Source organism: Lathyrus oleraceus, chromosome 4 (assembly GCF_024323335.1).
Source record: "Lathyrus oleraceus cultivar Zhongwan6 chromosome 4, CAAS_Psat_ZW6_1.0, whole genome shotgun sequence".
Lineage (NCBI taxonomy): Eukaryota > Viridiplantae > Streptophyta > Magnoliopsida > Fabales > Fabaceae > Lathyrus > Lathyrus oleraceus.
The window spans coordinates 406,014,689-406,028,803 of record NC_066582.1 but is presented as its reverse complement, the minus strand read 5'-3'; the positions used below and the strand labels follow the sequence as shown (position 1 = coordinate 406,028,803).

The window sequence follows — 14,115 nt, the reverse complement described above, 5'->3', positions numbered from 1 at the left end:
ATTTTAAATTTTGATCAAAATCTGTATGTTTCCGAGAAGTTTATTTTGCGCTGATCATTTTTATGCTGTCACTTTATTTATTATTTTTTTTTTATTATTATTTTTTATTTTTTATTTTTTTATTTTTTTGATTTTTTTATGCCCAATTTTTATTCCTTTTTTATCCGATTATTCTTTATCTTTCGCCAAAATAATATGAGGAATTATTTAGAATTATCTATGTTGTCAATTTTATTTTATTCATATTTGTATTTATTTATTTATTTATTATTTAAATAGTAAGAACAAAATTATTTAATTTTTTTACCAGCGACCCAGTAAATCATTTATTTTTATTTTAAAGTCATTTTTTAAAAAATTAAAAAAAAAAAAAAAAACTCCTTTAGCCATCGGTGGAGTGCTACTTGGTATTATTTTCATTTTTCCTTTTTTTCTTTTTTTTCTTTTTTTTTTCTCTCACAACTTCTTTTCCTTTTTTTTTCTTTTATTTTTTCTCTCTCCTCTCTTTCCTTCTTTTCTCTCTCCGCGTATACTTCTTTTTCTCTCTCTCCTCTCTTTCCTCCTTTTCTCTCTCCGCGTATACTTCTTTTTCTCTCTCCTCTCTTTCCTTCTTTTCTCTCTCCACGTTTCTTCTTTTTCCTCTCACTCTCAGTATTCTTTTTTCTTCCTTTCTCTCTTTCCTCTTTTCTTCACATCCACACTTACACACAAAAAAATATCTAACATAAAATATATTAAATTTCTTTCCTCAAAAAACTCACTCTTTCTCTACTATTCATAACCTTTCCCCATCTTTCTCCTTTTCCCTCACGTGCACTTTTTCTTTTCTTCCTCCTTCACATCAATTTCTTCTGCTACACCAATGTTCATCATCATCTCTTTCACTCACACCTCACATCTCTCACATCTCTCACAACTCTCACTCCAAAAAAATTAAAAAAAATATAAAAACTTAAACCTCTTTTCTTTCTCTTCACCCTTTAACGCCATATAACTATCATCATATCTTCTCTTCCCTCACCACACCTTATCACTCAAAAAAAACTAAAAAAAGAAACTTCATAAACAAAAACATCATCACTCTAAAAACTTCAAGCTTCATAAAACAACAACAACACCATCACTCAAAATCTTCAAGCTTCATAAACCAAACAGTTCCATTATCACCATCATCCACAGTTTAAACACACAACTCCATCACCACGAAATATAGTGAAACCGACGGTTCAAACACGTCATCGCCATTTTACGACATCGCCGAAAAACTTGCCATTCCGTCTCCACTTGCGAAAACGAGCTTTGACTTGGTAGTCGTTCTCTTCCTTTTCATTGTTTTGCTTTCATAAACTTTTGCTTTTGCTTTGATATGAGAGTTTGTTACTTTGAATTTTTTTTTAAAATCATGTTGTTCCCATTAAAACCAAGTGTGAGAGAGAGAGGTCTTAGAAGCAATCAAGTTTTGTTTTTGTTGAATCTTCATGCTGTTTTTTATTCACCATGATGAGTGGGGCTTGAAATAGATATAAATTTTGTTTTGTTTTTCAAGAAAGAAAAGAGCAAAGATGGTTGTTTTATAAAAAGAAAATGAAGAAAATATGTTGTTGTTACTGTAAGAGTGTTCCAAGGATGAAGGAGAAGTGATTTTTTTTATAATTAATTAATTAAATGCTCCCCTGCCACGTGTCAGGCAGGGGTTGGTGGTCTTAAAAATCATCTTTCTCACTCTCTAATATCCAACGTCCCACTCATTTATTTATTTATTTATTTATTTTATTCTTATTTTATTTTATATATTATACTGATTGTTGTTATTTTGAGTATTATAATATTATTACTATTATTATGATTTTTTTTCTTTCTTTATTATTTCCATTATTATTGTTATTATTATTATTATTATTATTATTTACTATTTCTATTATTATCATCTTTAATATTATTATTAACTTATTACTATTATTATTATCATTATTATAATTAACCATTATATATTATTGTTATTTAGTATTGTTAAATGTATTATTAATATTATTGGATTATTTATTAAATATTGATATTTAAAGTTTGTTATTGATCACTGTCATTATTATTATTATTATTGTTCGTTAATTATTTATTTATTTATTATTTTTTTTTCTTTTCCAGTTATTATTATTACTATTATTATTAATAATGTTTATTGTTTTTTCTTATTTGTTATTATTAATATCTATTTGTTTTCTAATTTATTATTTATTTATTATAATTATTGTTAATATTTATTATTTTTGTTTATTTATTGTTATTATTTTGTTAATATTTATTATTTTTGCTTATTATCATTATTTATTTATATTATTTTTAATTATCATTATGTATTATTATTATTGTTAATGTTATTTATTATTATAAATTAATTATTGTTGTTAATTTTTAATTTTTAATTTCTGATTTTAATTGTTAACAAAACGCTAATTTTCTTTTAAGTTTAATTTCTGATTTTAACATCGAGTCCCTTGGCTTTCTCTTGGGCCTTCTTACAACGAGATTCTTTTATTTTTGCAACTGTCTTTTAAAACTTGTATGATTCAGTTATTGTGTTGTATTCCCATTCGATAAAATGTACCCCCATTCCCGAAAATGTGTAATAAATTTTACTGCTTTCGTTTATTTTTATTGTATTAGTTGATTGTTAATTCCAAGATTAAAATCAACCCTTTTTTAGAAAAGAACAAAAACAAACACTCGATCCAACGTCGAGTGTTCTGTCCTAAATGAAATCCAAATTGATTACAAAGTCAAATATACCCCCGCCACATCCAAATTATTTTCATAAGTTAACTTCTGACACTTGATCCAACGTCAAGTCGTCCCCCTGTTTTAAAAATCTTTTCGCAATAAAAATGGAAGAAACTGATTAAGTTTAGACTTTCTCTGTTTCGAATGTTAGGATACTGCTGTAGAGCTCAATGTCCAAACATTTGTCTTCCATATTAACATACAGTAATTACTAGAATTAGGTCATTTCTCTTATAGAAGAAAAAGATTGATTGGGTATCGACCTTCTCTTTCCCGATTATTTGGACACTGCTCTAGAGCTCTCTGTTTGATTAATCGTCTTTCGTTAATGAATTTTGACCTAATTTGCCACACATTTTCATAACAAAATTTTGGATGAAAAAAAGAGTGATTGGGCTTAGGTCTCTTCCTTTTCGAGCATCTGAGTACTGCAGTAGAGCTCCCTGCTTAGATGCTTGTCTCCGCTTAAAATAAACTCAAACTCATCAAACTTATTTTCCGCCCTCGTGCGACCCCAAAAACATTTTCTGAAAAGAGTATGCAACATCTATTTTGATGTGAAACAAACAAAGACTTCAGCCTCCAAGAGTGAGCAGCAAGTAAAGGTTTAATCGCTCAAATGTGATCCAAGCATCACTCTCTTTAAAAGCAATCCATCTAGTAGTTCTCTTTGGGTAGAACTACGTATGCCTTGAGTTCTTCATAGCACCTGGAGATACGTAGGAGCAGGATTGCGAAATCTTGTCAGGCACATTAACATTAAAAACCCTAAGTCTTTCCTTCCTTTCTTTCTCTTTCCTCACCCGATAAGTAGAAGATCGCAAATGATATCACGCTAACACTCTAACACGAAACTAACTAAATGGGTCCCATCGAGTACGATGGATGTGAGGGGTGCTAATACCTTCCCCTTGCATAACCGACTCCCGAACCCGATTTGGTTGCGACGACCATTCCTTTTTTATTTTTTGTGGGTTTTATCGATATTTCCCCTTTCCCTCTTTGGGAATAAATAAAGTTCGGTGGCGACTCTGTTTTATTTATATTTCGAGCGTTCCCTACGCTTGGGTATTTTTTGTGCCGCGACAGCTGGCGACTCTGCTGGGGAATAAAGTTCTCCTAAGCGAGTCAACCCTAATTTAGTTTGTTTTGTGTTTGAGTTTGCTTTTATCTGTTTGCTTGCTTCTTATTTATTTTATCTATATATGCCTTTATTATCTGTATTTGCAATTACTGTATTATTGATATATGGTATCATTGGAACTTTCTGGAGTATTGGCATTTGTGTGAGGAAAAGCTTTATACCCGAGCTATGAGAAAAACTTAAGTTAGGATGGTGGTTGTGTAGTATTGACCTGCGAGACATCGGACTCGTTAGGTTGATGCGAGAACCCCACTCAGATGAGATCCCTTGAAAGTGTTATTGTCTTACGATTAGTCGTTTTGGCGGTGATACTTTCAACCTCGATCTATGATTCTGAGGACCTTTTGTAGAACCCTGAACCTATGGCTTTTAGGACCGATGGTTGTGTAGTTTTAACCTATGAGACTTAGGACTCGTTGGGTTAATACAAAGACCTCACTCAGAATAGATCATTTTTGAGGATATTGTTGTCTTACGAGTAGTCGTTCTGACGATAATATTATCAGGTGTGATCCATGACTCTGGGAACCGTGTCTAGAACCGTGGAGTCGATGGTTGTGTAGTATTAACCTACGAGACTTAGGACTCGTTGGGTTAATACAAAGACCTAACCTGGAATAGATCCTTTTTAAGATATTATTGTCTTACGATTAGTCGTTATGACGATAATATTCTTGAATTGGGTCCATGACTCTAGGAACCTTTTAAACCCTAGAGCCTACCTGTTTGGTTTTCCTATTCCTGGAACCTTTCCTCCATGAAGTAATTAATCAGAATGTTCCAATGATCACCTACCCAATTGTACATACATAAACATAAAACATTTCATAATCATAACACATATGACATGTGCATATTTTCAAGGGACCTAAAGACTCGTTTGATTTCAGGCATTCAGAAGACATGGGTAGCAATCAAAAAAGTACTTATTCATTCAAGTTCAGAAATCCAAAGCTAGGATTGATTAAGGGGTTGATCTCAGATGTGAAAAAAATCAGAAGGAACAACTTTTGTGTTGAGTATGGTGACCTGTTGACTATCATGAACACCGAGGTGGATGCTTGGGCCATTTTCACTTTGGCACAATTCTATGATCCTCCCTTGCGGTGTTTCACATTCCAGGACTTCCAGTTGGCGCCAACACTTGAAGAGTTCTCACATATAGCAAACATTGGTATCAAGGATGAAATCCCTTACACCGGTCTAGGGGAACTTCCTACACATCAACAAATAGGTTCAGCTATACGTCTAGATAAAGCGGAAGTGAAAGCTAATCTTGGACCAAAAGGAGGCACTTCAGGTTTCACTTTGAAGTTCTTAGTGGGAAAAGCTTCAGATTTCAAAAGTAAAGAAGATTGGGTCGCTTTCAATGTTGTGTTAGCCTTGATACTCTATGGGATTGTCTTGTTCCCGAACATTGATGACTTCGTGGACATGACTGCTATACGCATTTTCTTGCTCAAGAATCCCATTCCCACCTTGCTTACAGATGTTTATCACTCTATCCATTGGAGAAATGAGAAGAAGGGGGGGATGATCCAGTGTTGCGCTCCTTTACTGTATAAATGGTTCTTATCTCACTTACCAAGCGAAGGGCCTTTTATTCAGAACAAGGATAACCTCAAGTGGTCTCAAAAAATCATGTCTCTCACTGCCAATGACATCGCCTGGTACTCTCGTGTTTATGATGATGTGGACATAATCGTCAAATGTGGCAACTTCCATAATGTGTCACTCATAGGAACTCGAGGTTGCATCAATTACAATCCTGAGCTTGCTATGCGGCAACTTGGGTTTCCTATGAATGACAAACCAGAAGACAAGTTGTTAGAAGGTTTCTTGCTGGGAGAAGGAGTGAAGGACGTTGATCTGGTGAAGAGGATAGGTCGTGCCTGGACTAAAGTTCGTAGAGAAGGAAAAAGGGAGCGTGGAAAGAAGAATTGTATGGCTAGAGGGCATATACAAGTTGGGTCCAAGCCAGAGCTTCTCAAGACAAACTACCATACCCTTATGAGCCTCCAATGCATATAAATCCTCCAGAACCTACTCACGTCACTATGGAGGAAGCTAAAGAGCTCAAAGTTGTCATCCAAAGTTTGGAAAAAGAGAATGAAGAGCTACGGTTGAACCTTCTCCGGATTACTGAAGAAAGGGATAATCATAAGTGGGAGCTTGGGCGGAAGAAAACACAACTTCAAGCAAATGTGGAAAGGACTGATAAGGAGGAATATAAGAGAAAAAGAGTCAAACAGGGGTTAGATCAGGCTGAGAGCTGTTTGAATACCGTCAAAAGCCAACTAAAAGAGGCTGAGAGGGATTGTCGTGAGAAAGAGAAATGGTGGAAGCTCGCCACAAAACAAAAGAAGGAGATAAGAGAGACACTTGAGGCTGAGATAGCCAACCTCAGTGTTTCACTCCGTGAATCAAAAGAAAGGGAAGAACGAGAACGCCGCAGTAAAGAGAGTGATATGGCTGCTACTCAGGTTACACCTGAAATGTGAAATGGAAAGTGCCAGGAGGCTGAAAATGCTAATGAGTGGGAACGATACTGGAAAGGCCGACATGACTCTTTGCTACAAGAAGGTGAAGATTGGATGAACGCAGGGGCAAATGTGAATGCTAGTTTGGCAGCCTTCGAGGAAACCATCCAGTTTTTACATGAACAAAGAAATGAGTATCGAGACAAGTTTGCCAGTTTGATAGACTTCTGTAATGGCATGGCTACGAATGTGCCTTTGATGCTAAGATGTGCTTTGGAAGACATAGACAATGACAATATCCCTCGTTCAGTGACTGAATTTATTTATCTTTGTGAAGACATGATAAAAAGGTTCAAAGGAGAGTTAGAAGATCTCAACAAACAGAAGCCTGCAGTTTGACCTTTTTTTTTTGTACTTTCCTTTATGTTTGAAAGAATATTTTGTACTCAATCCTTGTACTCTATTTTAAATTGAATGAATGAAGGATTTTGAGTTTCTTTTGTACAAAAAAGTTTGGTTCCATTCTTGTTTTATTCCCCGTGATCTCTTTGAATGATTGCTAAGTTACAAGGAATCTAACACGGTTCCCTGAAAATAAAATTGAACATAAGCATAAAAGACATTTTTAAATCCACGTGCATTAACATATGCATCATGCATTTCATTTCTCAAAACAAAAACTCATTCCATTTTTCCTCGTATCCAGTAGTTCAAGCTGATTCCTCAACGTATATACGCTACTCGCTCTAACACAAGAAGAATCATGGATGTAGTTAGAGAAGAACAAGTTGCCTTCAGAGAGGAGATGGACTCTGTCAAAAGCAAGATCGAGCAGATCTTTGAGGCTATACAAGCTCTGGCTAGAAGGGAAGAAGAGGCTCGTGTTACCGCTGCTGCAAGGAACGATGCTCTGGTTCAAGGGGTTGCTCTTCAGTCAGGACCTTCAGTTCCTATTCCAAATCCCGTTGTCTACGGTCTTCCTCCATGTTTTGTTCCACCGTTTGAAAGAACTCATGTTCCTCCACCTGCGCATACTTCTGGAGTAGCTGATGGAGTCGCTGCACAAGGACCTCCGATAGTCAATCAAGTAGTCATGCCCCGCACTGATGAAGAGCTCCAGGACGAGTTTGAAATGCAGAATTACAATGGAGCTTCTCCAGTGGTCATGCCTACTGCTGCCCAAGATTCTGAGACTATCTTGATGTGTCGTGCTCTGGCCGAAAAGCTAAGAATCTTTGAAGGACATAACTCAACCCGTTTAAGTGCCTTGGAGATGTGTCTAGTCCCAGACGTTGTGATTCCTCCAAAATTCAAAGCGCCTGAATTTGAAAAATACAAAGGACTCACATGTCCTAACATACATTTGAAAATGTATTGCAGAAAAATGGCTGCCTATGCCAGAGATGATAAGCTCATGATCCATTGCTTTCAAGACAGTCTAACTGGGGCATCTTTGGACTGGTACATGCAGTTAGAATGTAGCAACATCCACACTTGGGATGAGTTGGCTGAAGCATTCGCAAAGCAATACAAATATAATACTGACATGGCACCAAACCGTACTCAGCTTCAGAGTATGGCCCAGAAAGACAATGAATCTTTTAAAGAATACGCACAACGCTGGAGAGAATTGGCTGCAAGGGTGCACCCGCCGCTGGTTGATCGTGAATTAATTGACATTTTCATGGGAACCTTGCAGGGCCAATATTATGAAAGATTGATCAGTAGTGTGTCCACAGGATTTTCTGACACGGTGATCGTGGGAGAAAGAGTAGAAGAAGGACTGAAGAGTGGTAAAATCCAGGGAGGTTCCAGTAGTCAACCAATCTTGAAGAAACCTTTCAACGGATTCAAGAGGAAGGAGGGTGAGACTAGTGTCATTTCTTCTCAGAGGGGGCGACCACCATACAAAGCTCCTGCTTCTGTGCCTTATGTAACACCTCAAAATTTGCCCTCCTCTCTTGGGACTAAGCTTAACATATTGCATATCATTTTAGGTCATTAGGAATTGCATGTTGCATATCATGTGGTTACATTGTGCAAGTCATCCTCCCAAGTATTGATCAGAAGATGGAGAAGTCTAAGTGCAAGCCTAGGGTTTATTGACTGATCATGGGCCATCTGAGGATTGGGCTGTGAATTAGGGTTTTGTGATTCTCAATGGATGTTGGTCTTCATCTTGATTGCAATGATACATCATCATCATCATGATTGGATGTCATCAGAAGATTGAGGAAGATTCCTTGAGATTAGGGTTTTGACCACTGGTCAACCCTAATCAGTTGCATTGGGCCAATCAGGGCATGATCAGGAGATGGGGTCTATGATGGTTATGGGGTTCATTCTATGATTATTTTGTGCTTATTGAGGCTAGGGTTTCACCCTTGAGCCATTTCAGTTGAAGATTGGAGCTCAGATTGATCTATGCATTGCCAGATTCATCTGTCAGTTGAAAAGTCAACTATGGTCAACTGTACATGATCTGATGGATTTGGAGGTGGAAATGAGTTGGATGCACTTCATTCATGTTGGAACAAGTGTTACATGACCTCTCAAAGCTTAAAAATGAAGGAGATCAAGTCAGGACAAAAACTGCCAAAAATAGAAAGTGACTTGTAATTGAAGTTTCCAAAAATGGAAAGTTTTTGACCTCAAGACCACGTGTCCAAAGAAGCTTCAAATGGAAAATTGTTCAACATGAAAGTTGTAGATCTTGTTCTCACCTTTCCAAAATGTCCAAGAACTTGAAAATCCCATGTATGGTTGGGAAATTATGGCTCAGTGAATTTCAGAAATGACCCATAATCAGGAGGCCATAACTTCCACATGGTTTGTCCAAATTGCAAGTTCTTTATATGCACAAACTCCATTTGACATGTACTTTCATGGTGCATAATTGTATTTTTTCAAAAGTGGTCAATGCAAAAAGTCAATTTTCAACTGGACAGTTAAATGGACCAAGGGCAAAATTGTCCAACTTGGGAAATAATTGGAATTTTTGAGTGGGGATTTTTGCAACACCTCATAAATGGCATTTGAAACTTGTTGGAATCATCATTACATGCCTAGGCCTTGTGGTTTGGAATTTGACTTGTAAAATGAACTTGTAAAATTGGACAAAGTGCCATCACATAGTGAATTTCCAAAATATGCATCCAATGAGAGTGAAACAAGTTGCAACAGCTCACACATGTCATTTTGAGAGTGTGTGAGCTGTCAATGAGCTGGCATTGGCTTATATGTGAAAGTACCATTTTGTCCCTAACTTGAAAATTAACCATTTCACTAACACATTCCATTTGGTTAATTAAACATGGTTAAGTGGTGATTAAGCAATCATATATATTCATAATCATCATCTAATCATAACAGAAAAAAACACATTTCCCAAAATCAGATCTCAAATTCTTGAAATTCTCTCAAATTCTCAAGAACACCAAAACCAAAAATTGACAAGAACTCTCTCATTTCTTGATCAATCTTCGAAATTCTCTTTGCTGCAAACTCCTTTCATCATCATCTCCAACTGTTTGTGAAGATTGGAAGGAAAGGAGCTCTGATTCGCAGCTGTACAAACTTGCTCCATCAATGGTGAATCACGATTTGGCGCAGTAGAAGCAATCTCTCTCGAACCTGAGCCTTGTATGCAACTTCTTGTAGCTTCTAGGCCATCTGTTTCAAGGAATCGAGCGTCGAAACTCCACGAATCGCAACTGCCTTCAAATTGAGGTTAGTATTCGAGTAACACGATTCTTCAACTGGTCATATGCGTTTTGTAGTGCGTTTCATGTAGGTCATGGTGATGCTTGTAGTTTTAGAAACGGATAACCGTAGGTTACGAAATCTGGATTGGAAGTTTTGTAACCAAACCCTAACATGATCGATTCAGGAGATAGAGGAACAGTTAGGTTAAAATAGGTTGATATTTAGATTCTATGTTAAGAGACGGTTCCAACGACTATTCATTTGCTCATTTTGGTGGAAGTTTTGTGTTCATCGAATTCATGCGTGTTCTTGTTAAATCTGGGCGAAAACGATGAAGGTTGAGTGTTTGATCTGAAAATCCATTTGAAAATTCAAATAAGACGTTTACCGCCCGCGCCAGTTATTTACAACTATGCCACTGCAATTTCATTTTAATTAATTTAATTCTAAAAAATTCATTAAAAATTATAAACACCTTAGAAAATTCATAAAAAATCATTAAAAAATCAGAAAAATGTGAGAATTTTTGTGTTGACTTCCTTTTTGACTGTAGAATTTTATTGACCTATTGATGGAAGTTGTGCATGGTAATATTTGTGTTTGACTTAGGGTTGTTCCACATGTGTGACATTTTGCTACATTCTACCATTTTGATTGTGAAATGCTCATGATCACAAATAAATGCTTGGAAATTTTTGTGGTAATTGTTGACTGGCTGATGTTTATTTCCATGTAAATTTCATGAATTTTTTATACCTGGTCATTGAGTTACAAATTTTTGAACCTAGGTGTGACAATTTGTGTCACACCTCATTATGTCAACTTGCTGGATTTATTTGAGTGACCTATACTTGGTGAAATGATGTGAAATTTTGCATGGATGTTCATTAACATGTTAAGATGCTATGTGAATTTTTGTGGAATTTTATGTGGCATTTTCAATTTGATTGCTATTTTTCATCTCTGTTGGTCAAATGTGCAAGCTTGTGTGACATGTGTTTGAAATATCCTTGTGAAATGCTCATATGGTGTTGAATGCTTATGAAATTTGGTATGATAGTTGTAGACACATGATGTGACATCCCTGTTTTGGTCTCACTCATTTCTTTACTGTTTTCATTGAGTTATGAATTTTTGAAGTGAATGCATATGTTGATGTCGTGATTTGGCTCATATAATTGTGTCTGTTTTTGTTGATTTTCATTGACATGGTTTCCTTTGTCCAATTAAGCTAAAATTTGACATGCTGGACCTTGATTAGGTCCTGTTTAGGTGTAAATTATTTGAGATTTTTTGGATTTGTTTTGATATGGATTTGAATGCAATAGTTCTGTTTGGATGTTTGGTGTTCCATTTGAACTAGTTTGACTTGTTTTGTGCATAAAATGAATATAATGAATGATATGGACATGGGACTAATTGTGTTGGTTTTCTATTTGCATTAATTTGACTTTGGTTAGAGATACCTTGCTGTTTAGGAATTTTTCTTACTTTTGGACCCTAGGCTTGGCCTAGTGGTCTAGTTGCTAATATTTGCTGGATTTTTCAGGATGAATAGCATAAGGCTCATGGAGAATGATCCAAGTTGATTGAAATGATGTTGTTTGATGTTTGTACACTAACACAACATTGTTTTGTAGGTTGTGAAGCTTGGGCTTGAGCTCATAGCTTGCCTTTGTGTGCCTTGGCTTGCATAGTTTGACTGATTAACTTGTTGTTTTCTGATTGGTTGTCTGAGTTATTAACTGGTTAGCTTTTGTACAGGTACCTTTAGTCGCTCTAGTTCTTTTAAGAACTTGCTTGGTAGCCGCTGCTCGGTTGTGTAAACCGCTTGAGATAGGTCCTCTTGACTTCATGTAGTCTGGGAGACCCGGCTGTTACCGGGCCGGGCAAATGTCTGAAGTCCTCCTTAAGAGGCAATGATTGTGGTTGTTTATTTTTCGTGCCAAGCAGGTGAAAGTCCTTTAAATAAGGCAATTGGTGGAAGGTAGGGGTATGCAGTCTACCCCCCACTATTCTGTGAGTCTTCTCCTTGCTCCCATTACGTGGTTGTAGCATTGAGATTACAAGCCCAAGATCCGTGCAGTGCACATTGTGTCAGAGTCTCTGAGTATAGAAGGGTTCCCCCATTCTGGACCCATGCTCATTTGTCAGAAGCTCTCCCTGGTTAGGGATAAGAGCTGTGAGGTCTGATCCTCACTTCATCCTTTCATCTGCTTCACCTTAGCCTCGTAATGGCAAGGTTAAGAGCAAACACAGCCCGTACAGACGACTTGCTGAGGCAGTCAAACCTATTGTGTGAGCCCACTTGTTTGGTTATAGTGCGTGCTATGTGGATATCTGTTTGAGATGCTTGTTCTCATTTGATGTATGCTTGAATTATTTTGTATGCTTGTATGCTTGCTTATTTCCTGGATAGGAGTAGTTTGCTTATGCAAGTAGGATAGAAACCTCAACAATAGGGTAATGATGCATGACAACACTAGGCTCGAGTCCAGCTCCCTGGTAGTGTGTCTTCCCCTGGTTTCTGGCTAGTAATTCAGTCCCTTTCAGGGGAACTACATCGCCCTGATCTTTGTTCCAGACGAGGTATGTAGGCAGGTGGTCGTGCGAGACCACTCCGGGCAACCTTTTTCTTTTTTGCGTGTGTTTACTTGTTATCTGACTGTGTGTTTTGGTTCGGATGCCGACGTAAGCCCAGTGATTGGCAGTCGGGCTCCACGTTTGCCCTTGTGAGTGTGTTTTGGTTCGGATGCCGACGTAATTCCATCCAGTGGTTGTCGGGCTCCATGTTTGCCACCCTTGCTTGTTTGTATGTTTTGTGTTGTTTGGCGTGCGTAAGCCGAACTACAGTGGCTCTGATTCTTGTTCCAGACAAGATATGTAGGCATAAGGTGCGATACCTTATCGAGCTCGTTCCTCTTAACCCCACCTGCGTTCCCTTGTGTGTGTGTGTGATGTTTTAGCAACCTTTTCTTTTCTTAGAACGTGGATCCCGTCGAGTACGACGGACGTGAGGGGTGCTAATACCTTCCCCTTGCGTAACCGACTCCCTTACCCTTTCTCTTTGGTCGCAAGACCATTTCCTTTCCAGGTTTCTCTGAGCGTTTCCTTTCCCGCTCTTGGGATAAATAACGCGCAGTGGCGGCTCTGTGTTGTTTTTTGTTTCAGCCCGCCGGTTGTTTTTTCGCAGGATGCGACAGCTGGCGACTCTGCTGGGGACTTCCGATGTAGACCTATGCTGGTCCATCGTCCCTAAGCGAGTCCTTCCTAGCGTTTTAGGATTAGTTTGGGTTGCTTATTGTGTGTCGTTTATTGCATTTATTATTCTAACCAGTGTGTATCTATATTTGCATTAATGTCTGCATGCATCATACTATCATATTGTTGCCGTCCTCTGTGCAGGTGGTTCCTCTGTTTGGGGTGGGTGTTCCGAGTGGGGCTAAAACCCAGGCCCGAGTATACACCTAGGATTAGTGTGGTCTCATGTCGCCTCTTTCGTGTTAGGTTAACACGTGCCTGGCGGCGTGATGTACCACAAGCCGGACGAGGTTCATTTAATAGTGCTTCCTCTGTGGAGTATCCACTTTGGCTTAGTTACTTCATCTGAACTATTGACTCTGGTGACCGATCATTTCCCGGATCTTTGGTTTAGACGATCTCAGGAGAGCTGCAATGGCACACCCGAAAGGGCAAACCCATTGAGTATCTCTGCCCGATTGTCGAGACTATTGTCCGCCTTAGGATGACCTGTTTAGAATTTACCTGTGAGGGGAGGGTGATTCTTTCAGATGCATGTTCAGATGGTGACTTTGATGGTGACTAATTGTTCCGCGGATCAGAGTCCTATTTATAAGTCGGATTTATGGCCGTTTAGTTCTGAGACGCCGGAGTGCTGTCCGTGGTATTCATCAGTGGGGATCCGTTTATTTCAGGATTCCCCGGGCCGAGATATTTATCAGTGGGGATCCGTTTATTTCAGGATTCCCCGGGCCGATTCAGATGGTT

The 14,115-nt window shown here is 37.9% G+C and overlaps 1 protein-coding gene across 1 annotated transcript; it reads left to right on the top strand.

The window, feature by feature from the left end:
* Nucleotides 1-601: 601 nt before the first annotated feature.
* Nucleotides 602-6,797, top strand: LOC127075704 (uncharacterized). The gene is made up of 2 exons (XM_051017166.1): nt 602-1,307; nt 4,813-6,797. Exon 2 carries the CDS (start codon nt 5,944-5,946, stop codon nt 6,421-6,423), a length of 480 nt encoding a protein of 159 aa, XP_050873123.1. The 5' UTR covers nt 602-1,307; nt 4,813-5,943; the 3' UTR covers nt 6,424-6,797.
* The last annotated feature ends 7,318 nt before the right edge of the window (nt 6,798-14,115 follow it).

Bases quoted from the DNA above. Each gene is read 5' to 3' on its own strand.
- LOC127075704 (XM_051017166.1), top strand. From the start codon at position 5,944: ATGCATATAAATCCTCCAGAACCTACTCACGTCACTATGGAGGAAGCT.